This window comes from Staurois parvus, unplaced genomic scaffold (genome assembly GCF_062004578.1).
Source record: "Staurois parvus isolate SC_StPar_1 unplaced genomic scaffold, SC_StPar_1.0 ptg000294l, whole genome shotgun sequence".
NCBI classification, from domain to species: Eukaryota; Metazoa; Chordata; class Amphibia; order Anura; family Ranidae; genus Staurois; species Staurois parvus.
Window position 1 is genome coordinate 884,923 of NW_028318090.1, and position 27,257 is coordinate 912,179.

Genomic DNA, 27,257 nt, shown 5'->3' on the forward strand with positions numbered 1-27,257 from the left:
ACATCACCGAATGTTGGACCATGCAGTTCCATCTTGAAAGCCAGTATTTTTATGACTGTTCTGATAAACATTTACTGCCTAACGTTTTTGTAAGTATGAAAATGGAGATTGTATAATTGTTATTGACATCCTTATATAAAATGTATTATTAATCTCAAATATATTTCTTCAGAAATTCCTCTTGCTTCTATGTCCTTTGAAGATCTAAAAGTGAAATGATCGAAACGCATTGGGGTTATCTTGGGAATGTTGTATTGTTGTAAGTTCAAAAAGAGAATATATCTCTGGAATAGCTATCAGAGCCGGTGTGTTTTTAAATCGTAATATATTTTCTAATAACAATTCTGTACAATAAAGTATATAAGTAAAAAAAGTTCCTTATAAATATATGTGTGATGGCATGTATACTGCATTAAAGTCCCAAAGGGGGTAATTTCTGTTTGCATTTTTGCTGGGGCAAGCAGCTAAATAATCGATCTCTCCCTTTGATTGGTTTAGAATTCATAAGCTAATTTATCAGTGAATTCATTGATGAAAAAGGGAATTTGTAAAATAAAAAACTAAATAAAAAAAGAAAATAAAAAAACAGAACATTAAGATAGATGTGATGAAGAAGTAGCCTTTGGGTATCATCTGTACACCCACTACTCAACCAAATTTGAAATCTGACTTTAAGACCTACCTCCATTAGCTGTGAACTTCAGCCTGAATATGTAAAAACGTTTGGCTGAAAATTTTCCTGAACATCTTCATCCCATCTCCTAATCAAAATTGCTAGCGCACAGCTGCTTCAAAGAAATGGCTACACCATCAGTAAAATAAATGAAAACTTTTTGTCACTTAATAAGTTTTTTATTGATGGTATAAATTATAGTAAAAATGATCAGAAAGAAAGTCTTTATCAGAGACAGGAAGATCAAATTTAAAATACTTCACATGGCGTATTTCACTCCCCATAGACTCCACAAGCTCTGGCCATCTATATCATGTGCCTGTTGGAGATGCAGTCTCCCGGATGGAGATTTCTTTCACATTGTTTGGACCTGGATGTTTATTTCTCAGTTCTGGCTTACCATTTTGGATGTCATCAGCAAGGTCTCCAAAATTCATCTCTTCCCAACATCAAAAATTGCCTTCTGGAAGTGGTTGGCGACCTGGTCCTTACTGTGGCCCAAAGGCCACTTCTGGGCCTATTACTATGCTAAGCTAGAATTGCCATGCACTGGAAAAAAGTATCACCCATTTCTGTTGCTTAATGGAAACACCTGGTTAACGCAAACCTCCTTCTTTACTAGGACACTTACAAAAACTGTTGTAGAACCTGTCCCCTAATGCCTGTTAAGATCTTCTTATTCCATTGCCCTCACATTTTTGATTTAGCAGTCCTTGCCTTCCATAGAAAGATGCCCTTCTACATACCTCATGGCATTGTGAATTTGTATATGAGCCCTCTTGTTAGGTACAACTTCTGTTAGTAGTATGGGTGTTGGCAGTTTTTGTCTTTGCACAAGTGACCCTCCTGCTTGGGTTGATTCACCTGGAGTATGTAACAACCTTTTTCTACCTGAAAAAACAATAAAATAGAATTCTAAAAAAAAAGATGAGCATCAATATAATCAGATACATAAAAGTATTGGGATTACAGAAACTTGCATAATATAGTGTACAGTTGCTGTTTTTAAACTATAAAAATCTGCAGAGGTTCTAAACTATGGAGATCATTACAGACCTTTGTTTATGGTCACATGGAGAGATCTTTCAATTTCTTGTTAGAAGTAGAAAACCCTTTTAGAAGCAACAGTAAGAGTGATAAACATAAAAGCTCCCAGCATTTTAACTGTATAAATAAGTGGCGTGCCACAGAACTAGAAGTCAGCAACTTGCCGAGTCTGCTAATACTCAGAGACGACTCCTTTTGGTTTCCACGGGGTAGCCCATTCTGTATTTCAATGGGATGTCATATTACCTAATCTTCTGCTTTTACTTTTTGGATGTTTTTGCTTTCCTTTTGTCAGTGTGTCTCTGCTTTTTCAACCCTTATCATTTGTCTGAGCCATCATTCAAAAGGGGAAATGTTCATTTCAGGGAGATTATCTTTAGTTTCATGGGGGAAAGAGAAACAGGTTCAAATGAGGGAGACTTCATCAAAGAGACTTGTAATCCCTATTGTGTCTACAGAGCCTTCCCAGAAAAGAATGTGATGAAAGGGCCTTAACCTTTTTCAGTACTTAGGGAGGCCTGCAACACATTAATCTGCTTGTTTTTTTTTTCACAAGAAACTCCTTCTTAAAGGGTTAAAGCAACAGTTCCATGACCAACGCTTTTCTTTTTATATATTTGTTAATTGAGTCATATGATTAAACTTAATTTTGGGTTTTATAAAGTTAGGAAACTGTAAGAGCGATTCATGATTTACTTATTCCTCATCTTGTTTTTCCTTTTTTTTCCCTTGTTTTCTCACGATTTCCTTTAGTTGTCAGATTGAATTTTCACGCTCAACCAGATGCTTATCCTTTCCTTGCTTTGAATTTCTTTTTCACTAGTCTTTTAACAATAGTTTTTTTTTCTCTTTTGAAAAAAAGATTATTATCAAGAATAGATACTGTGTGAAAAAAAAAAAGATTTTATAAACTTGGCTGTAAAAAACAATAAATAATTATCACTTAAGCTAGTATTATCAATATCAGGATTGTGAATAAAAATAATTCCACAGGTTGGCTAGACTTCTTAATCTCGTAAAGGCTAATTGGTGTCTGGTCTTTCCCAACTACAGTACAGGCTGTAAAGTAAAAGTTGCCAGGCTTCTTATGACCTAAGTAAATCAATATGCCCAATGTACTAAATGTGAAGAGTCTCAATGTAGTCCACAAATAATAAAGCACATACCTTTGTTGGAAGTGTTAACAGTTTACCAACATGTTGGAAAATTTTTGTCACTTGTCCCTAGTAATTGTCACTTTGTCACTAGTAATTGTTTTCTTTGTTTTCTATATAAAATGAAGAATGCCTTTATTATGTATGGCTTTGCCCACTTTTCAACCAAGGCAGGAACCAAAATGGCAGTGGACAGACCTCTAACTTATTTACACTACATGTCAGTATAATAAATGTAAGCAGAATAATGCATACATTAATTTAAACTCTACAATAAAATAAGAATACTTTTTTTGAGGTTGATTTTCTTAAAATGGTCTAAGAAGATTGGGTGGGCTTTAAAATGGACCTATACTTATATTCTGTCTAACTACTTACTCAAAAACCCTAAATAACCTGGGCCCACCTATCTGAGAGAATGTTTATCTATACTCCCATATGCACCATTTGCATCTCAGAGAAAAAAAGAGAAACACACAGAGGTCCATAGCTCTGCTCAAGACTGGCCTCTCCTGCACATGAACAACCTGGGTGCCAGCCATCACAGTCTGTCTCCACTCTTCATTGAAAAGAGGAAAAAATCAGCCTAACTCCAATTGGCTCTTCTTGCAGGATTTTTAACAATCAGTGCATTGTCTGCATACAATGATGTCTCCAACCCAAAACCAGCCTATCTTGATGTGTTTCACCACTCCTGGCTTTCTCACAAGGATAGGGGACTTACCCTATCCTTGTGAGCAAGCAAGGAATGGTGGAACACATCAAAGAAAGAATTTTTTGGGTTGGAGACACCACTGATTTTGACATACACTGATTTTAAAAAAATACTGCAAGAAGAGGCAATTTGAATGAGGCTGATTTATTTTCCTGTTTTTAGAGAAATAAGAATTACATGCCCCCAACTGCTATATGGACCTCACTGACATCCATTGTCCAGGAAGCACCCTCTCTGGATATTTTTAAAAACCAACTCAAGGCACATCTAGTCACCCAGCATCTGAGAAATCCTTCTCTTCAAAGATCCCAACACCAATTTGAGAAGGCTTCTGAGAAAGTCCGTACCCAAACGCAATGCGTAAGACATGGTTGGTCCATGATGTCATCAGGCTTCTGGAGGAGATTCAGTATAGCCATTGGAGGACAGAGGGACATGACCAGAGTACCAGACAAAAAAAGGAATGCACAGGTGGCTCATGTGATACATTGGAAAAATGGTCTATACATACATGTTTTATGTGAGTACCATTTCGGATTGGCTGATTGTAGCAGTCACATTATCATTAGCATGATTGACCTTCTATAAATATAGATGTCTACTATGACAGTGAACACATACATGAGTGGGGGCCGCATGAGTGTCGTGCCATGGATTGATGAGCACAAGAATTGATGAGAGTTATGAAAACTGAATTTTTTTTTAATATCAAATTTGAAGACTTCACATAGTTCTATTTTTCTGGGGGGGTTTTCTTGCAATTTTGCAATTTGTTACTTTGAATTTTCCAAGTTGTGATTTATTACATAGTTGAAGGTGTTTATTTGATTCACTGGCATTTATGACTATGATACAATTATTGACCTATTAAAAGTATTTTTTGCATGTAGTTTTATAGTACTTTAAATTTTTGGCAAGAGGGTTGGAGGGCTGTGCTGGTTATATTTAAATCAATTTTATGTGATTTCAACCCTAAAAAAGAAAAACTCTATAGAAATATTATTATTACTATTATTATTATTACTACTATTAACAGTGATACATTTGCATTGTTTAATGTGACAGAGGAGTAGCAAAATGTACTTTTTTTCATTCCTGATAAAAGGTACTTCCTCACATGTGACAGTGCCTGGACATACTTTGTTGTAGCATAATAGGGTCCTATCAAGACTTTGAGTGGTATGCCCATTCCTACTTCTGATCATTGGATTACATAGATGGTGTAATCATGGGGCAGAGTCTAGAAACAGGAAGAACAGTTGCACAGAGGCAGTGAGGTTGATTCACTAAAGGCAAACAGTCTGTTCACTTTGCAGGGGAAATTGCTCTTTTCAAGATAATTTTCCTAGAGCTCTTTCCAAAGTTTCACAACATTCACTAAGTTCTGGGGCAAATTCCCCTGAAAAGTGCAACTTTCCTTGCAAAGTGAACAGTTTATTTGCCTTTAGTAGTCAACCCCACAGTGACAATGGATAACAACTTAGCCCCAGTGCACATGATTTGCACATGATTCGCAACTTATGGTAATGCGACTACAGTATGTTGTGGTGCACTGTGTTGCCATTTTTTTTAGACATTTTAGTGTGTTAAACGTGCTGTCTTAACGCAATGCATATTAACGCATGCAAAAACATGCGCCACACAACACCACACAGCAGTATGACAAAGTCTGAATGAGCCCTGCCCATAAAAAAAAAAAAGTAATGCACTAATTACTCTCCTAATTATCTCGTGGTCTGCTGTAACAGTCTTTAAAGGCTTCCATGACTTTACATATTTTACAGCACAGTGTTCTATAGAGGCCATTTTTACCTGTAAAAGAAATGGCTCTAGATATCTAGATATAGAGCTCAATAAAAAAAAACTCTTTATTTGCAAACTGTTGGCCTGTATTATGCACTCCATGATATCTTTTAGCATTGTATACCACAGCAGGATTTCAATCATTTACAATAGTCTTCATCCTGTCAGGGGTATGACAATTGCCATCTTAATTCGACCCTAAGCAATGTTACTTAGCTATAAGCAGAAGCTTTGGTTCATACATATACATGTTTTGTTGTGTCCTCTGTAATGTGGGAACATAAACACTCATGCTGTGTTAGCCGATTGTGTTCATAAGTGGCAATGTTTCATTCATTTGCTGCCAATTCACTTTTGATTGCTTAAAGGATCACTAAACCAAAAACATCAGTTGTCTTAAATACAATGGCTATCAAAGTGAGCCTGTCACAAAAAATACAACTTTGTACTAATAAGATACATGTATTAAAGGGAGTTTCACTTTTAAAATTGTGTTCCATGATCTACCTCTGGTCGCTTGAATGTTTGCAAGGTGGACTTCACCATCTATGCTTCAGGAGAGAACTTGAACTAATGTATGACTTTTGTCCAAGGTGAGAGTAGCCAAAAAAGCTAGACCTGTGCCGTCATCCATATTTTGCAGTTTTTACAGCTATTTTAAATGAACTATAATAAAGCTTAACGTTTAACTTTGAAGGATGCTAGACTTAAACTGGATGTCTATTGGTCCATGTTTGTCAAAAAGACAAATTACAGGAATATGGGTCTGGGTCAATAAAATGCACTTCATACCTAGAGCCACAAGAAGAGTAAAGACAAACATTGATAGGAAAATTAGGGTGCTACTTCTTGTTTTTTGTAATGGATAGAGCGATCTTCAATACATTTGATATTGGGTAAATTGGACCATTATGCATGCAAGCATGTTTGGTATCCATCAGTTATTGGGGTGACAAAGGAAGTCAAATACTCACTCAAAGGAAGACAAATAGTCACTGATATCACCCTTGCTTCTAAGTATCTGAGTGGTTATTTGTTAGCCTAAAAAATTGGGGCAACTAGCCCATGAGTTAATTATTGGTAAGGAAGTCCCAAAATTACCTTTCTTGTCCAATGGTTGAACTTTGAAGTGTTAAGGGTTTTTTCTGGAAAAGTCAACTGGAGACTGACTATCGGCTGGATTGATTGACCATAGACAAGCCAGGTTTTGGAGGAATCCAACAAACCTTATTAAAATGACCATAAGTAAACAACTGGAACACTGTTTTCATATTTTATGCAACTCATAGGAAGCTTAGTTTCCAGATATAGATTGTGCCTTTCTTACTTTTTGAAGTCCCCATCATTTAACCCCCAGATTATAGCAGGAGCTGCCCATTAAAACCAATATGCTGTATACCAACAAAGCATATTGCATACAACATTATACAGACATAAAAATCAAGCAGCTGAAAAAAATATACCAATCACAAAATTATTATGTAAATGTAGCTGAATGTAGTAAATGAAAATAATTCTAGAGATCTGTGCCCTCTCCTGTTTGTATTTGCAAATAATCTAGTTATGCTACTTATCATAAAATTAATTATGTATAGTACTTCCTGTCTCTGGGTTGTTGGATTGGAAACCTCAGAAGAAGAAAGTGGAAAGAGAGAGAGAGGAACTGAGGCACATGACTCTACACAGACAGAGCAGAGAATGGTTAGAACCTATGCCAGGTTTGTATTGCCATCTCTGAGATTTCCCCTCACTTCTTATCTGGACAGTAAATGACAAAAACATGTCTCCAGCAGGGACAAGGATAAATGCCAAAAAAGGCATTTTTATTAAAGCAAGGAAGGGTTCAGACTTGTGACATTTTTTTTTTGCTTTCTGTGCCTTCCTGTCTTGACAAATACATTCCCCATTTCTTTTACAGGTGTTACAAGGACATATGGTGAGGGAAAATTTCCCATTGGGGTCACAGACAAAGGGAAATCTGGACAGAATTGTATACATTTTTTTCATGCTATCCAAAAAAAAAAAAAGAAAGAAAAAACATGATTTGGTTGAAGTTAGGCTTTTAACAATATATTAATTGGAAATATAGCAAACAGAAGGTTATTTTTCAACTTATAAAACTTCATTTATAAAATTTTATGTACTTTTTTTAGAAATTATTTCAAAATATTCCCATTTTAACAATTCTTTGAAGAATCTTGTGCTGTCAATTATGTAGAGTGATCTGTTCTTTGTTATTTGTTAGTTCTTCAACCATACCAATATTCTTCCACTAAGCACAACTATATATCTTCCAGCAAGGAAGAAAAAACACTAATCACTCCCACTGGCAGCCTCACTTTAGTACAACAGTCCCTTGTGGATTATGGAGTCCCTATGCCTCTAACAGCAACACATATCAAATTTAAAATAACTTTTGTGCAGCCATGACTGAAGGCTGCATGGTACAACTGAGCACAACTGAGCCAGAGTAAAAGATTTGCTCCCATTGTACAACGTTTCCTCTATTTTCTTTAGATTGTTAATTGGTTATGTAAAGTGATTTCCAGGGGACATAGTTCTAAAACACTATCCCATTTTTTTCTGTGAGGCCAGAATCATGTTTTTTAATGTGCATCATAGTTTGTCTTAAGTTTAATTTGGAACACCCACATACGTGCATGTGTATTGTCTTATATATACATGGCTGGGGCATATGCAATGATTATTTTTTCTCTCACTGTTTTTGATAAACATTCAGACCACATGCAAGTGTTTTCATTAAAACCCATTGTATTGTGCTCAGTGTACCAGCTGACATGGGGAAAAACACATCTGTGAATTGTATTAGGCTAACATCTGTAACATATATAGCAGAGTGGGTGTGTGGGCTTAGTTTATAGATGGGAGAATTTGCACAGTAAACTAGATTCAGGAACCTGCTACAATCCATATTTTATAGCAAAAATTGTACAAATTTCCCCGTTCCAGTACCATTCATAGGACAGACTGGCAAAGCGGTATATATATATATATATATATATATATATATATACATATACACACACATAAATATACAGTTTATATGGCTCTACCAAAAGTAATGCAAAAGTGCAACTTTTGCATTATTTCATATGTCGATAGTGTAACTCTTCTTCTGTAGGCAGCTTTCCTTCTTTTTCTTTTTCATTGTAGGTAAATAATGGATTTCAAGCAAAGCAAGATGCTGTCACTGAGTTCATGAGAAAAGAAGGATGCAGGCTGTCTGCCCTCCACAGAAGGGTTACAAGCTGTTTACAGACGTGACTCCACTAACAAGAGTCACCAATGACAAGGCAGCATTCTGTAAACATTCTGATGCCCCCTGTGGATGTCAGACAGCCTGCAAGGTCCTTCATCAAAGTGGAATTTCACTCTCTCAATCAACATTGACTATTTTGAATCCTATAGCATATTTACTTGTTTTTTTTTTACATTTCTTTAGTTACTCCCTAGTTTCCTTGCCTAGGCAAATGATGTCATACATCCCAGGAGTCTTCAGGAGGGAAGGAGGAGGGGTTTTCTCAGCTATGCCCACCCTCCTGCTTGCATGCCTGAGCTAAGGGCAGATGAATTCCAGGAAGGAAATGCTACATGAATCATCTGCCCTTACGCAAGATGGCCACAGCCAGAAATGCTAGGGGTATTTTTCAAAATGAAGCAAAATAAAGCAAGTAGACATGGATGAATGGGGGAATTTTACTTTGAATATTAAAAATAAATTAAATAGCGCTTTTGGTCTGTGGTGCTCAGATACAGTCTAGTTCCGCTTTAAGAACTCTATGATGGCATGTTGCTTCTGCTTGTAATTCATTATTTACCTGCATTGAGAAAGAAGAAGAATGGTTACTATAGAGGTAAAGTTACTCTACCAACATGTGATATATGAATGTCCTATGTAAATTAATAACAAAGCTATGCCCACTATCTATGTAACCAAACTCTTCTTTAAACATAAATAAACCTATCCCAATATATATAATACATACATAAAATTAGATACGAAAATGAATAAATATTAAAATAAATCCCAAAATTATATCAACCTAAATAGCCCAAAAGAATGTCCCAAAAAAATGTGTCCAAAGTGTCTCTGTAAAAATGTCTTCCTAATTCTCAAGCAAACTCATATCCCTCTTTAACTAGTTGCTGACCGCAGATAGCCGAATGACGGCTGCACTGCGGCCGGCCAGTTCTGGGTGGACGTCATATGACGTCCCCCCAGAACGCGCTCTCCTGCGCGCCCCAGGGGGCACGCACCCGGCGATCTCCGTGATCGCTGTGTCCTACGGACACAGCTGATCACGTGATGTGGTAAAAGGCCAATCACACCGGCCTTTTACCACGTGATCAGCGGTGTCCAATGACACGCTGATCACAGGGAAATGCAAGTGCCGGTTCTCGGCTGCATTTTCCTCACGCTGTCAGATCGTGAGGAAAGTACTGCCGAGAACCGGCAGTTGTCAGAGCGAGGATCGGCACCGATCATCAGGGCACTGATGATCAGTGCCCTGATGATTGGTGCCCAGCAGTGCCACCCACAAGTTCCGCCCACCTGTGCCCAGCAGTGCGCCCACTAGCTCCGCCCACCTGTGCCCAGCAGATCACCCACCTGTGCCCAGCAGTGCACCCACCTGTGCCCAGCAGTGCACCTACCTGTGTCACTCTGCAGTGTCACACACCTGTGCCCAGAAGTGCCACCCACCTGTGCCCACCAGTGCCACCCACCTGTGCCCACCCACCTGTGCCCACCAGTGCCACCCACCTGTGCCCACCAGTGCCACCCACCTGTGCCCACCCACCAGTGCCGCCCACCAGTGCCACCCACCAGTGCAGCCCACCAGTGCTGCCAGTCAGTGCCACCAGTCAGTGCCCAGCGGTTGTGCCAGTCAGTGCCGCCAGTCAGTGCCCAGCAGTGATGCCAGTCAGTGCCGTCTATCAGTACCCATCATCAGTGTCACCTATCAGTGCCGCCTATCAGTGCTGCATATTAGTGCCGCCTATCCGTGACACCTCATTAGTGCTGCCTATCAGTGCTGCCTATCCGTGCCACCTCATTAGTACTGCCTATCAGTGCCCATCAGTGCCGCCTATCAGTGCCCATCAGTGCTGCCTCATCAACGCACATCAGTGAAAGAGAAAAATTACCTGTTTGAAAAATTTTATAATAGAAACAAAGAAACTTTTTTTTTTTTCAAATTTTTTGCATTTTTTAATTTATAGCGCAAAAAGTAAAGCGCCCAGTGGCGATTAAATACCACCAAAAGAAAGCTCTATTTGTGAGAAAAAAATGATCAAAATTTCATATGGGTACAATGTTGCATGACCGCGCAATTGTCAATCAAAGTGCGGCAGCGCTGAAAGCTGAAAATTGGCCTGGTAAATAAGGGGGTATAAGTGCCTGGTAGGCAAGTGGTTAATCATCCAGTATGGAATATCCAAAATTCTTTGTGAACCTCAAAGAAATAAACTTATGATAGTGTATTACCTTTAAACTGAGCAAGCATGCAAACTTGTGAAAACCGTGTATCATGGCAACTGCATAACGTGTACTCACACGTGAATAAAAAAAAAAAAATAAAAAAAAAACTTTAAACAATATATCAATCTCTCAATAAGTAAATATACTCGTGATGATAATCAAAATAGTGACCATTCCAACTTCAAACTATGAGACATAAGTGATCACTCCAAATAGTGAAATGAATAATAACCAAAACTCTAATGGTGAGCTCTACACACTCAATATTAATGAGTGCAACAATGAATAATTACCCTCTGGAAATAAATGACAGGCTTTAAACCAGTGGATAGTAACACTCTCCAGGCTTCCTAATGTTCCTGTTTCCACTCTTCCATATTCCTCATAAGGTGAGATAGGAGATAATCAGTAGTATATAATGGGCGGCACAGTGGCTTAGTGGTTAGCATGTTTACCTTGCAGTAAATGGGTCATGGGTTCAATTACCAACCATGGAGTGTGCATGTTCTCCCTGTGCTTGTGTGGGTTTCCTCCAGGTGCTCCAGTTTCCTCCCACACTCCAAAGACATGCTGGTAGGTTAATTGGATCCTATCTAAATTGGCCCTAATATGTGTATGTATGAATGTAAATTAGGGACCTTAAATTGTACACCCCTTGAGGGTTAGGGACTGATGTGAATGTACAATATATATGTGTAAATTGACAGTGCTATATAAGTACCTGAAATAAATATAGTAAAATATATAAATCTTTATTAAATATCTTACATTAAAATTGAAGAATATCAGCTTCCAACATATGAAACAGCTCTGGTGTAGCCCACTATCACTTTACTTGACTAATCGTTTTTTCTGTGTAACATACGTGGTATACTTCATTGTGAGATTGCACCAAATCTTGACCTTTGGCACACCAAATATTTGATAAATGAACTCTTTATAGAACAGTATTATGGCAAAACAATTCTATTATTGAAGGCACCATGGACTAAGCACTGGGTGGTTAGCATTATTCTGACAGATTGACTCTAATGAAGGCATACCAAGTAATAAATCAGCCCAAAATTCAGCAAAATGTTGCTAAGTAAGAGAAAGCAACAAAATTCCACAAGTGTAACAACCTATACAACTCTGTGGTCCTATGTCAGGCTGATAAGAGATGCAAAATATTCAGGGCAACTTTAAACCCAGAATACACTTTATTAGGGGGTGTACGTACTTATAGATGTGAGCATGTGCATTTTTACACCCCCGAGCATACATGTCCTCATGTGTAAATGTGACTATAAATGTAGCTGTGCAATCTCTGGGGATGAAGCTAGCTATGAATGAATATGAAAAAATGTACTGAATAACTGTTGATTTTCCAAAACACAGGCTTTTACAAAAAAAGACAGAAATAACTTAAAAACATCCATAGAACAAACATAAAAACTGTATGCACATTACAGGAGACTACAAATACACATGTACATTGACTGTAAAGTGGGAGAATTATTTTCAATTCCTGCGTCATGAATATAAATGAGTTCCTTAAAATAGAAGTTCACCCAAAACCTAACTCCAACCCTACTTGCAGCCACATTCTAAAAGAAATCTATCTAACCCTGTAAAGAAGAAATTGCTATACATACCTGTTCTACAGCCGCTCCGGTCCCACGCTGAGCTGTCAGCTGCGGCTTCATTGTTCAGGCGTGTGCAGGAGAGGCAGGCGACCTGACGTCACTCTCCAGGCATTTCACAGCCGTTGTCGGTTCTCTCCTGCACACAGCATCTGACTCTGGTTTATAGATTTATCATTGATAGATTTTTATTGTTTAACTCTAAAAGAAAAGAGACATATTTACTTATAAATGAAATCAATGTCTCCCTGAATGGTTAAGTATGTTTGTAAAGTATGCTCAAAACACACTTTTTTTTTTCATTTTGGATGGAGTAAGAAATTTCTCTCAGAATTTTTTTTACACATATTAATGATTTTACTTTGGTGTCCGTTTATAAAAATGAGATCAACAGTGCTCCTGAGGATCGCTGCTGATTTCAGTACATTAGTAATGTATGACACCGAGAAGATCAGCAGAGAACATGTTCTCTGCTGATCTTCTCTGCACACAGAGAATCTGCAATTGACAGACACAGAAACGACTAGTTTATGAAGAAGCGATGTCAGCCTTTCACTGGTGATCTGTGTGAAAATTCTCCCTTCAGATTCTCCAGCCCAGAGATGGAGAATTGGGGAGAGACAGGAGAATCGCTGGAATTCTGAGGAGGAAGGAGGAAGTTTTTAGACTTTCCTCCTCTTCCATCAAAGCTTCCAAGACAGTGGGAAAGCACCCCTGCCTTTCACAATACCCCCAAAACCCTAGAGCAGTTTCTAAATATATATGTGTTTTTGTGTATATATATATATATATATATATATACACTATATTGCCAAAAGTATTTGGACGCCTGCCTTTACACACACATAAACTTTAATGGCATCCCAGTCTTAGTCTGTAGGGTTCAATATTGAGTTGTCCCACCCTTTGCAGCTATAACAGCTTCAACTCTTCCGGGAAGGCCGTCCACAAAGTTTAAGAGTGTGTCTATGGGAATATGTGACCATTCTTCCAGAAGTGCATTTGTGAGGTCAGGCAATGATGTTGGACAAGAAGGCCTGGTTCACAGTCTCCGCTCTAATTCATCCCAAAGGTGTTCCATGGGGTTGAGGTCAGAACTCTGTGCAGGTCAGTCAAGTTTCTCCACAACAAACTTGCTCATCCATGTCTTTATGGACCTTGCTTTGTGCACTGGTGCGCAGTCATGTTGTAACAGGAACGGGTCATCCCCAGGGGCAGACTGACCATTTGGAAACTTTGGCACTGCCCGAGGGCCCGGGGTCAGTAGGGGGCCCCATGAGATGCCCCGTTACCTTTTTCATAGGCTTTTTTGAGTTTGGACACAGGGGCCCCATGATCCCCTATTGCCCAGGGGCCCCATGAGTTGTCAGTCCGCCCCTGGTCATCCCCAAAATGTTCCCACAAAGTTTGGAGCATGCAATTGTCCAAAATGTCTTGGTATGCAGACACCTTAAGAGTTCCCTTTACTGGAACTAAGGGGCCAAGCTCAAGCCCTGGAAAAAAAAGCCCACACCATAATCCCCCCTCCACCGAACTTGACACTTGGCACAATGCAGTCAGGCAAGAACCATTCTCCTGGCAACCGCCAAACCCAGACACGTCCATAGGATTGCCAGACAGAGAAGCATGATTCATCACTCCAGAGAACATTTCTCCACTGCGCTACAGTCCAGTGGCAGTGTACTTTACACCACTGCATCCAACACTTTGCATTGCACTTGGTGATGTAAGGCTTGGATGCAGCTGCTCGGCCATGGAAACCCATTCCATGAAGCTCTCTACGCTCTGTTGTTGTGCTTATCTGAAGGCCACATGAAGTTTGGAGGTATTTAGCTATTGACTCTGCAGACAGTTGGTGACTTCTGTGCACTGTGCGCATCAGCATGTGCTGACCCCACTCTGTCACTTTACATAGCCTACCACTTTGGGGCTGAGTTGCTGTTGTGTTGCTTCCACTTTGTTATAATACCACTAACATTTGAATGTGAAATATTTAGTAGCCTGGAAAAGTCACGGATGGACTTATTGCACAGGTGGCAACCTATCACGGTACGGTACAGTGAATTCACTGAGCTCCTGAGAGCTACCCAATCTTTCCCAAAGTTTGTAGAAGCAGTCTGCAAGCCCAGGTGCTTGATTTTATACACCTGTGGCCATGGAGGTGATTAAAATACCTGAATAAAATGATTTGGAGGGGTGTCCCAATAGTTTTGGCAATATAGTGTGTGTATATATATTTTATATATATATATATATATATATATATATATATACAGGTGAAACTTGAATAATTAGAATATCGTGCTAAAGTTCATTTATTTCAGTAATGCAACTTAAAAGGTGAAACTAATATATGACATAGACTCATTACATGCAAAGCAAGATAGATCAAGCCGTGATTTGTCATAATTGTGATGATTATGGCTTACAGCTCATGAAAACCCCAAATCCACAATCTCAGAAAATCAGAATATTGTGAAAAGGTGCAATATTCTAGGCTCAAAGTGTCCCACTCTAATCAGCTAATTAGGCCATAACACCTGCAAAGGGTTCCAGAGCCTTTAATGGTCTCTCAGTCTGGTTCAGTAGGAATCACATCATGGGAAAGACTGCTGACATGACAGTTGTGCAGAAAATCATCATTGACACTCTCCATAAGGAGGGAAAGCCTCAAAAGGTAATTGCAAAAGACGTTGGATGTTCCCAAAGTGTTGTATCAAAGCACATTAATAGAAAGTTATGTGGAAGGGAAAAGTGTGGAAGAAAAAAGTGCACAAGCAGCAGGGATGACCGCAGCCTAGAGAGGATTGTCAGGAAAAGGCCATTCAAAAGTGTTGGGGACTTTCACAAGGAGTGGACTGAGGCTGGAGTCAGTGCATCAACAGCCACCACACACAGATGGATCCTGGACATGGGCTTCAAATGTCATATTCCTCTTGTCAAGCCGCTCCTGAACAACAAACAACGTCAGAAGCGTCTTACCTGGGCTAAAGAAAAACAGATCTGGTCTGTTGCTCAGTGGTCCAATGTCCTCTTTTCTGATGAGAGCAGCTTTTGCATCTCATTTGGAAACCAAGGACCCAGAGTATGGAGGAAGTCTGTGCTGATTTGGGGAGTCATGTCATCTGCTGGTGTTGGTCTACTGTGCTTCATAAAGTCCAGGGTCAAAGCAACCGTCTACCAGGAGATTTTGGAGCACTTCATGCTTCCTTCTGCAGACTAGCTTTATGGGGATGCTGACTTCATTTTCCAGCAGGACTTCGCACCTGCCCACACTGCCAAAAGCACCAAAACCTGGTTCAATGACCGTGGGATTACTGTGCTTGATTGGCCAGCAAACTCGCCTGACCTGAACCCCATAGAGAATCTATGGGGCATTGCCAAGAGAAAGATGAGAGACATGAGACCGAACAATGCAGAAGAGCTGAAGGCCGCTATTGAAGCATCCTGGTCTTCCATAACACCTCAACAGTGCCAAAGGCTGATAGCTTCCATGCCACGCCGCATTGAAGCAGTAATTGCTGCAAAACGGGCCCAAACCAAGTACCGAGTACATATGCATGCTTATTCTTTTCAGAGGTCCGATACAATCCTTGTTTTATTGATTGCATGTAATATTCTAATTTTCTGAGATTGTGGATTTGGGGTTTTCATGAGCTGTAAGCCATAATCATCACAATTATGACAAATCACGGCTTAAACTATCTTGCTTTGCATGTAATGAGTCTATCTCATATATTAGTTTCACCTTTTAAGTTGTATTACTGAAATAAATGAACTTTTCCACAATATTCTAATTTTTCGAGTTTCACCTGTATACCTGTATATGTATACACACACACTATATATATATATATATATATATAATATATATATATATATATATATATATATATATATATATATATATATATATATATAGGCAGCACAGTGGCTAAATTGTTAGCACTTCTGCCTGGCAGTACTAGGGTCGTTGGTTCAAATCCCAGCCACAGTACCTCCTGCCTGGAGTTGGCATGTTCTCCTTGTCCCTGCGTGGGTTTCCTCTGGGTACTCCAGTTTCCTCCCACACTCCAAACACATGCTGGTAGGTTAATTGGATCCTGTCTAAATTGGCCCTATTATGTGTATGTATGAATGTGAATTAGGGACCTTAGATTGTATGCCCCTTGAGTGTTAGGGACTGATGTGAATGTACTATATATATGTAAAGTGCTACATAAAATGACAACGCTATATAAGTACCTGCAATAAATATATATATAAAATTATTATTGTGTACGTGTTTACTGAGGAGAGCCACCACCTCAGCAGAGGTAATTTACTACTGCTTAATAAACTGACAGCTGTGTATTTTACTGATCTCTTGTTACTGTAATCTCACTTAATCATGCGAGATTACAGCAGCAACAGCCATTTTCCAGAGTTCAAAGCGTTTGTAGATTGCTTCTTTCCTCATCAGGAGAAGCGATATCTACACCACTTCATAATCAGGAACTCAGAGGAGAGCTGTCTCCTCTTAGAATGCCAGAGAACATAGCAATGGTCATTTACCACTGCTTGATAAACGTACACCTTTATTCATTAGACAGAAAATAGGAGTATGTTTTTCTAAAATGAGAGATATCTCCTCTTAGACATGGGTTAAATGTTTGGGGGTAGGGGATCTAATTATCACTATGCTATATGTTACACCCTAAATACATGTAACATGGTACAAAAGGTGGAATTAGCTTTTAGTGATCTCATGACCTGCATAGTGTGATTATGTTATGGTTGTTGTACACTTGTGGGAAATATAATGAAAATATTGAAACAGAAATAATGATCAGGTCTCAGGAAACCCCCATAAAAATGATTATTTCTATAGCTCCAGTTACAAGAGTGTGATCAAAAAGTTGCAACAACGTTTAAATCAGGGGCGTTCAACCTTTTGACTTTCCTGGGCCACATTGGAAGAAGAGGAATTGTCTTCGGCCACACATAAAATACACTAACAATAAGGATAGCTGATGAGTAGAAAATGTTGGGCAGAATTAACGATTGCTGATATAGATAATGTACCATCTGAGTAATAAAACTTCATTTTTTAAAACATAAAAATAAAAGAGGGCAACATAAAACTAGTGCAATATTTGACACTGTTTTTGATGAAAGCGTCAATATCTGGTTGGAAGGATGTACTAGCAATTCTCAATGAATTCTCAAGGTGCTCCTCAGATATTTTTAGTCTAATTTTGCCCTTTGTGTGCTTTAGCCATAAAAATAGTTGCTCACAAATATAGGTGCTGCCAAAAACCGATGACATGAATAGGGTGTAATTGTGAAGAGTGGGATATTTTTCTTTGGGAAGATAAAACTTATAAAAGTCCAGTAAAGAGACACTATAATTAGTTTTTTTGGCTGCATGTGTTCGTTAAATGTATACAAAAAAATTCCAAAAAACAACATTTTTATGTAAGTTTAAGATTTTGTGTCAGACTGTGTTCATAACCGTCTTGAGCATCATGCGGTCCCTGGGCCTTGGGTGGACACCCTTGTTTTAAAAAAAAGGAATAAATAATGTGGCATATCTATCACAAATTATTTTTAAAAACCTCTTCTTTATAGTAGTTAGTAATGACCTTGATGTAAATAAATAAAATGTAGATAGGGTATTTGTCAACATAGAAGGGCCCCCTGACATTGGTGATTAGTGGAATATTCAATCAATCAAATTGTTTAGTGGACCCTTAGGAGTTTATTTACTAAAACTGTCGAGAGCAAAATCAGGCTCACTTCTGCATAGAAACCAATCAGCTTCCAGATTTTATTGCCAAAGCTTAATTGAACAAGCTGAGGTTAGAAGCTGATTGGTTACCATGCACCATAAACACCAGATTCTGAGTGAACCAATTTTAGTAAATCTACCCCTTAGTAACCTCCGAAGGATCCCCAAGGTTCCATGGAATCTTGATTTAGTTTTAAGTGAAAACCAGATGATACATATCTGTGACCATCACATATCTATGGAAGCGAAAGCCAACAGCAGATATTGCCTACTGTATATGGATGTGGCAAAGGCGGGTAGACGAAATATTGTTTGAACAACCTGTCAGTGAACAATCACAGTAGATCTTTCTGTGTCTTTAGCTGTCCTTAGAAATCCCTAATGGCTTACTTGAGTCTGAAAACTCATTGAGCAAGCTTGCCATTTGCTGAAAATAGTAGTAGCTTGGCTGTCATACTACTCCAATACTTTATGAATCACGTATACGTGACAACTACCCAGATTTTTCATTTTTGGATGTTTGTTTAGGTTAGTAACTCAGAAAGTATTGAAGCCAGAAACAGCGGGTAAATTGGTATATTCACAAGGAGGTCAGCAGTGGTAGCTTCCATATTTCTGTCAGTACAGGTTTTTTAAGATCAGGGCCAGAACATCAAGAATATTCAAATAAATGTCTGAATGGTGTTTGAGCAGACAAATATGTTTCTGTGAAGCTGCTAGGAATACAAAACAGAGTTCACCATTTATTTTGTGTGTTTTTATGTTTAATACTTATATTTACTGAAGTGATAGTACCCTCTGTGTTCCCATAGGGCTCCCAGCTGCTTTTCAGTATAGTGATGTGTTTGTTAACTGAGCTGCAAGAGACAATGGCCATATTTTACAGACGATAATGAAGAGTAATTGAGTGCAAACAACCCCATTACGAAAATGAGATGTGTTCTACACCCCATTCCACTAGCAAACACAAAAAGGCAATTGGAAGTGAGTTTTATGATGATTGCTTGACACAACTCGAGTAGGCAAACACCACAGAAGCAGTTGACAATGATGCGAAGGCAGAAGCTAATGGCTTAACAAATGAATTGTTGTAGCTGGTGTAAAAAGAGGAGGGGGCAGATTTCACTAGAGGATAAGTTACACACTTGTGGGAATTGTGATTAAATTGATCATGTATAAAACAACAGCAAGCAAGGCAAAAGAACTTGCTAGAAGTTAGTGGATGAAACTTGGCTAATCTTAAGCTTTTTATCTTGTTATCCTTTTATAATCTGGCCTCACTTTCTCTGTACTAGGAAGCAGACTATGCTGAAGTTCTCTGTATGCCGATGCTTGGTGTTAAGCAGGGGAATTAGTAGTGGTGCTTCATTCTACCCCAACTTCCCATGTCTATCCCAACATAATGCATTGTTTGTCTGAATCAGATCAAAACTTATGCCTAGTACATACTATCAGTTTATTTTTTCATTCAACCCAGTGGGCTGAGCAAAAAAAAGTTGACAGATCGCTGTACTAATACAAGTGGTGTTAGTACAGCAATCTCCCCTGCTATGCTATTATGTTCTGACAGGGGGAACAAACTGGTAGCCAGTCGGCAGACCTTTTTCAGTCATGCTTCTTCGATAGGAGCCAGACAAATGTCTGGCTTCTGTCAGACCGGCTGCCATACACACAGGCCGAATGTCGCCCACTTTCTGTTGAACCGACCGATACTGCCTGATATTTGGTCCGTGTGTTTGGGGCTTTATGTTGTAATGTGCTTGTATAGGTTTCCTCCGGGTACTCCAGTTTCCTCCCACACTCCAAAGATATGCTGCTAGGATAACTGGCTACTTTCCAAATTGATCCAATAAGTGTGTGCATGGGTGTATGAATGTATGTGAGACAGGGACCTTAAATTGTACGCTCCTTGATATAGGGACCTTAGATTATAGGCTCCTTGAGGACAGGGACTGATGGGAACATATAATATGTAAAGTGCTTAAGTAATCAGCACTATCTAAATATCTGTAATAAGTTCATTTACATTTAGAAACACATCAGTATTTTGATATGTTCAAGCTTACTCATAGGAACCAAAGGAAGTAACCTACAGCAACCAATCAGAAGATTGATGTGATCTTGAAAAGTTGCTTTCTGATTGGCTACCAGGAGCTGCTGCTTTTAAATAATTCCTTGTAGCAGCATGTGTTGGAAACTGTAGCAAAAGGTATCAGAAACTTTAATAAAAATATTGTATTGCTGGCCATCTTACATTGAGTCAATTTTAAGAGACCGAACCTTTGCTACAAGTCTAGATAAAAATGGAGTTGGTTTATTTAACAAAAAGACAAGAGGGACAAAACTGCTGAACCATTTCTGTAAAGACAAATACTAAGGTACTGGGTTAGGCCTGTATAATATAATTGCTTATTCCATTACAAATCAACAGTATTGTATCTAGATGGTAAGTCTTACTTGTGCTTGGTTGAAGGCCCCCAGGATGCAACAACTCCACTAAAATGCCTGTTTTTGCCATCCAGCAATGGGTTCATTTTAGGAGACTGACCTCTTTTGCATTTCACAGTGTACCAATGTAACCTGCATATTGTCTACTCGTGTTTTTTTAAAAAGACACTGTTTAAAATGTACAGTGAAGTGATCAGGCCTATTTTTAATCTGCACTTTCTTCAAATAACAAAAGTGTTTCTCTGTCTTGTCTATATTCAGCTTTTTCTGCCCTTGCTCAATCCTTAATTGGGTTTTGCTTTTAATTTTGGATGGGTAATTAGGACTGTCTAGCTGTTTGTATTTCTCACTTGTTGTGAAGCTGAGGAGGCTGAGATCACTTGATAAGATTGGGGACAGCAGAGTGCCAGACAAAGCATAGTCCTGGAGACGGAGGGAGGGATGACATTCTGGATAGACACTTGAAAACAAATGGAACTGATTTGTAGACTTTCAAGATGAGCAAATAACTGAGTTTCGATGTAACACTGATTTTCCATACTATACTGATTAAATGCTGAAGGGTGTCTTGGTACTTACTACTAATCAGTGGAGACTGATCGAGACCTCATCTTAAGGTGCCCATAGACGGTAGAGGTTGGTTAAACATGGAAAACATGACCTGACAGTCCAAGGGGCACAGGCTCAAGAATAGTACTGCTAAGGAGCCTTTAAAAAAGTTGGCTGCCAAGTTTACCTGAATAGAGAGTGGAGAAGCAGGGAGTGGATAGGACGAGGTTGGCACAGGTTCACAAGATGAGTCAATAGAGGTCCAGCACCTTGGACCAAATACATACATAACATTGTTGCCTGATCTAGCTAATATGTTCAAACACCCCCACCCCCCCTGGAACACCCCTAAGTGTGAGAATCCTGCCTCATATAATAGTACATAATAAAATCAGACTCTAGTTAGCAGTGTCAAAACAAGATCCCTTAGCACCTAAAGCGTAAGGACTAAAGCGTGCCCCATCAACCTTTATTTTTGCAGCTCCTAGAATATATATTTCCCTACAGATGTCCTTCTCTGCCACCAATACTTATTATATAGCCTTTATGTAGATACACGAATGTACTCACATTTTGCATTTTCTTGTATTTGCACTAGAATCAAGGAAGCATGCTGATAGTTGGCTGGCAGAGACTGGGCTTGCTGAGCAGAGGCAAGTATACCGCATGTGCCATCTTCCTGTCCAGATGGCAGTCATAGATGTTTAGAGGGCTACACTTCTTAAACTTCAGAGACCTTGATCAGGTACTCACAGGTTGGTCATAGACACATCAATAATATTGAGAAATGTTCATGATGTGGAGCACTGCTTGCAATAAATTGGTTGTTTCTCTATAGCAAGAGGGCAGGGAGTCTACTTTTGACTATGAGTTGAGCAGTGAACTACCACAGCAATATACGTTGCAGCTCTTGTTCTTTTTTGTATTAAATCTTCAAAGTTACAATTATAATCCAGTGTGCTGGCAGCTTCATATGTTTCTTGGATTGGAGTAGCGGTGCCACTATTTGTTGTTGCAGCACCCATATATTAATTTTAGGTCCATGTGAGGTATACCTGTGCAGGATGGATATCACCTGTACCTGCTCTGATATAGTAGTGGCTGTGGGCATAATGGTCATCTAGTTTCTACAGAAGGCTGTAATTTTCAAAAGAGATCTCCATTCCACTAAAGTTGACCATAGACACGTAGGTCGGAAATAGATGTATATCTATATATCTATACAGAATAGTATATCTCCCTAATCCATCTTAATAATATTAGGGCATGTGTCAATGAGCTTTGAGCTTGGATGAAAGGCATCAGTTTAAGACATTTCAGAGACCATCCACAATCTCCACTGACAGTTGCATTTGACCTGCAGTTAGCCTCCTTCTGACTTGCTGCAAGCAGGTTGCATATAATGTAAACCCCATCTGACATGAACAAAAACCTGTTGACACAAGGCCTTATATTTTTCTAATCTGTGCATAGACATACATACTCACATCAAAGGCAAGTAAGCACAACTATGTAGCAAACACATATTTGCAGCCTTACCTTCCAAAGGATTTTTAATTCTGTGTAGTGATTCTTGTGATCCAGGTACCCTTGCTAAACAACACAGGCAACCAGATCCTCAACCACCACTGCAGCAGCAGCACAGCTTAGTCAAGTACTCATAAAACACATCCACAGCTTGCTAAATTACACTGAAGGAATTGCAGTACGCTGATTGGGCCATGTGTCTGCTTTGTCCTCCTGTTAGCACATATGCACTGCTGTAGTGGCTAGTTGGCTGTCGGCGTTGCCCCTCCCTCTCCCACTTTGAATGGTGCCCTACAGGGAATTACAGTAGATTAATAAAATTCAAACCTTATATTCATTACACTTAAAATATAGAATAGAACAAAAAGTTTGCTTTCCACCCCAAGGAGCTGCAATTTTTCCAGGCTTAGGCCTAAGCTACATGGGTGATTTTTAGCTGTTGAGTTGTGTTACTAAAATTGCCTGCAGTCTATTGCTAATGGTACTTTTCAGTCACTCACTGATGCAGGAAATGGCTTTGTATTTTGTAAGCTATATGGAAATAGCATGTTGTAGTGATTAATCCCAAATTATCTTACAGCACTCCAACTGTATGCCATTAATTCTTCCTACATGCTATTGTGTAACTTACACTATAGGGAACCATTTGTTCTATAGTGAGCAACCAGCATGATTCAGCTAATAAAAACTGCCAGTGCAACTTAGACTATGTCTTTACTGGTGATTAAATCTCTTTGCTACTGAGATTTAATCAGTTGTTGGCAGTCAACTCATATGCATCTTCCTAAAATCAATGTGCTGCTAATGAGATGACTGTCAACGAGTAGTTAGATCTCTCAGTAGCCAAGTGGTCTCCAATCACCAGTGTAGTACTACCCTTATGGGTGGCTACAAACAGACCAATTCTGCCACTGATTTGCGATCCATTGTGCCCATTTAGGTCCATCACAGGGAGCGATAATGCATGATTCCAACTGTCAAGAGAGCTTTTTGACATAACCATTCCAATCTCTACTCCAAAGCTGAGCCTTCCGCTGCCACCACTCGAGAGGAAGTATTGGAGCCGTCCATGCTAACACACAGCAGGAATGAAAGACCTCCACACATTCATGTTGCTATAGTCCAAGTTTATTCCATAGCTCAAACACAATCTACACAATAGCAGTCCCCACCTTAGGACACTCCCCTCTAAGCCTTTTCGCCCAATAGGGCTTAATTGTAGAGATCGCTACGATTAAGAACTCTTGAGTAAAACATGCTAAAGGAGGTTGTTCTAGGGTTGAGGGCTGCTATTGTGTGGACTGTGGTTGGCTCTATGGAATAAACTATAGTAACTACATTGATGTGCGGGGATCTCTCATTCCTGCCATTCAAGCACACTATCCCATGTTCTCTGCAATCCATATGGTCCTTGCAGAAAGAGCTATAGTGAAAACAAAACTGGTCTCATTTCTTTACATGTATAATATGATTATGTTACATAGCCATTTTAGATGCCCATTCTGTATATCTTAACATTTAAGCTGGCCATGGCTGGCTTGAACTTCATCTTATTCCTCTAATTCCTGCTGAATCCTCTACAATTCAAGCCATGGGTGGCCCTGCAAGCACTGCCCTGGCTCCACAAAAGTCAATTTAAAAATCAGCTGAGCTGGGTGAACAATAGTTCATCTGTCAGATTCAGTCACTGTTAATTCATTTACTGATTCACTGATGGCTGCTTGAATACAATCTGGCAGTGTAGATTCCTCCAAACATGGTGTTAGCGTGGATGGGGGAATTGATGGATTTTCTCTCATTTAGTCCATGGGATAAATGAAAGAAATTCCAGCTGCATATGGCTACCTTTAATTTTGCTGCTTCAGAGCTCATCACCCAAATACACAAATAGCTACATAGGAAAATTCCAAGTTTTTTTTTATTTTCCAACCATAATTTATTTACAAATACACTTTATAACTTTTATATACATTGCACATTTACATGGTAAAAAAGTACAAAACTATATATTTAAATGAATTTATATTTAACTTGCCATGTTTTTTTTCTGCAAATATAAAATTGAATCAGAAACAAAGAGGTGTACTAGCGAGAAAAGCAAGAAACTTGGACCGATAAAGCTCTGATATGGTTAAAAACAAAATAAAAGAAAGAAAAGTGGTATTTTCGCAATGGTTTGTGAAAGAATAAAAAAAAATATGGGTAAAGGGGATAGTTCATCTTTCCATTAGCAGTCACAAAATCCTTGATGGTGTAATTCACTGAATACACAGATGCTGATATCAATACAGAGCTACAAAAATGGATATTAAAGGGCACCTGTCTCAGTTTGCAGGAGCTACTTTGTCAGCTTGCCCAACATTTCAGTATGCATCCATTGATTCCCTATACATAATGGACAACAGTAACATCACAATACCCAGGGAATAGATAGACTAACTTTTGGAAAAGCCAACAAATAAGATCCATGTGTCTAGACCACTTATTCTCAACCAGTGGTACTTGTAAATCAGAGGTACTTCCAATGGGTTTAGAGGATACTTGTGTTTCCTATAGTAAATTTATCAACACAGTTTAGAGATTTAGCATGTAATACATTATATAAAATGATTATCATCAGTAAATTGTTTAAAAACAAATGCCTTTGACCAAAGATAAAGGGGTACATATTTTAATAAACTTGAGAATCACCGGTCTAGACCACAGGCAGCTCAGTCCATCAAAATCAGAGGATTCAGTTTTGGGTAAATGCTGATTAGCTAAATTGACCACTATGCCATCAGCTCCCATTAAAAGGGAACTCTTCCTTTTGGGGTATACTATTATTCGACTTTATGCAGCATTATTCAGATCAAGACAGACTCCTACTGCAGCAATGGGAGCTTAAGAGTCAGGAACCTCTGCACAGATATCTCATCCTTGGAGTCTCCCGGAGATAAAAAAGTCAATGGCTGATTCATCACTCAAGCATCTGCCCATAACAGAAACCTCAGTTTTGTGTGGACTAACCCTTTAAAAGACAACCTTCCCCTATTAACCATTACTGATATATGTTTATTGCAGCCTCTTTTGGTCAGTCAAGGTCCTTGTAAACAAAACCCAAAGAATGTACGTACAAGAGTAAAGATAAAAACCCAATAAATAAAACATAGCAGAACTGACATGCAAATGTGATCAAGAAAGAAAACTGAGAAAACAGCAAATCAGCACAGTTCTCCAAGACAGGGAGCACTGAACTGCACTGTCCTTTCATCCCCTGAGACAGGGGCATGATGACAGGTAAGGCAGTGCAGTTGCCTCTGTCCTGCAGAGCTTTGCCATGTCCTGCTATGTAACTTCAGTTTATAGAGCAGACAGCCATGGTCAGTTGTAAGGAATGGACTTACAAGAGAGAAAAATAATAAGCTGAACTTTACAAGCAAAAGGCATCTCACAATAAATAACACTGCTCTCCCTTTGACGAATATATTTTCTTCAAAACAAGGTGTACAGTCAAACAGACATTTTATGTATAAATTATAAAACATGACACTGTATAAATAAATGTCTACCCGACTCAACTATATGTATACTTTTTTTCTTCTTCAAAATAAATAAGCATACACCTATGTACAGTATGGACATTAAAGGGTCAATCCACCCAAAACTGATATTTCAATTTTGTGTAGAATACAGGGGAGAAAAATCACCCTTCCAGCTTATTGTACCTGTCCTGGACTCCACAGGTGAGATCTCTGCACTGTTAATGCCTGTTAGGGCCATTACGAAGGCTCTCCCTGTACCTCAGGTAGACTCTATAGCAGTGAATAAAAGATCTCATCAATGGAGTCCACAAGAGATATAAAAAGATATTAGGTAATCAAGCCCACCAGAAACCACCCATAACTGAAATATCAGTTTTGGGCACACAGCTCCTTTAATCCTTGCCCAGAAAGGCTGTTCCAACAGTTTTACCAGTGGACGGAAGATAGAGGGACGCTGTTGTAGTCTTGATCCTCTTCTTCATCCTCTTCCTCCAGTTCTTCATTAATGGCTATATAGGGGAATATAGGGGAGCTGTTGTTTAAATAAGGACAACAACAGCGCAGAAGCTCAGTGCATGATTTTTGTTTTTTTTTTGTTTTTTTTTGTTTTTTGTTTTGTTCTGAACAGCCAGAATACAGCGTTGCATTGTATGTGACTTGTATTGATAATGCCTCTTGGCATCTCTATAAAGTAATACTTGTTCATTTCTGTTTGTGTTTTTGTTTTAATTAATCTATGAAGTCTTAACTGCAGCAAGTTCTGAAGGACCTCAATGGATCGGGCTTTTATTGCAGGTTCCTGTAAATCAGACAAAAAGCGCTCTGGTGTTCTAGGTGTACTGCTTGTGTCTTCAAAGAGTTAGTAGTAGGGGTGCCCACTGCGTAAAGTGACGCATGGAGCGACTTTTTCTACCGAAGTTTGGAG

The 27,257-nt window shown here is 39.0% G+C and overlaps 1 protein-coding gene across 3 annotated transcripts in view; it reads right to left on the reverse strand.

Annotated features, from left to right (window-relative positions):
* Nucleotides 1-836: 836 nt before the first annotated feature.
* FST (follistatin) overlaps nt 837-27,257 on the reverse strand; it is a 32,703-nt gene continuing 6,282 nt past the window's right edge. Inside the window, exon 6 of one of the 3 annotated variants that reach the window (XM_089682683.1) lies at nt 837-1,564. In XM_089682683.1, coding sequence (XP_089538809.1) covers nt 1,377-1,564 — 188 coding nt within the window. In that variant the 3' untranslated portion in view covers nt 837-1,376. Of the gene's footprint in view, nt 1,565-24,708; nt 27,132-27,257 lie in introns of those variants that run through there. The other 2 variants (XM_089682685.1, XM_089682684.1) reach the window with 2 other exon arrangements.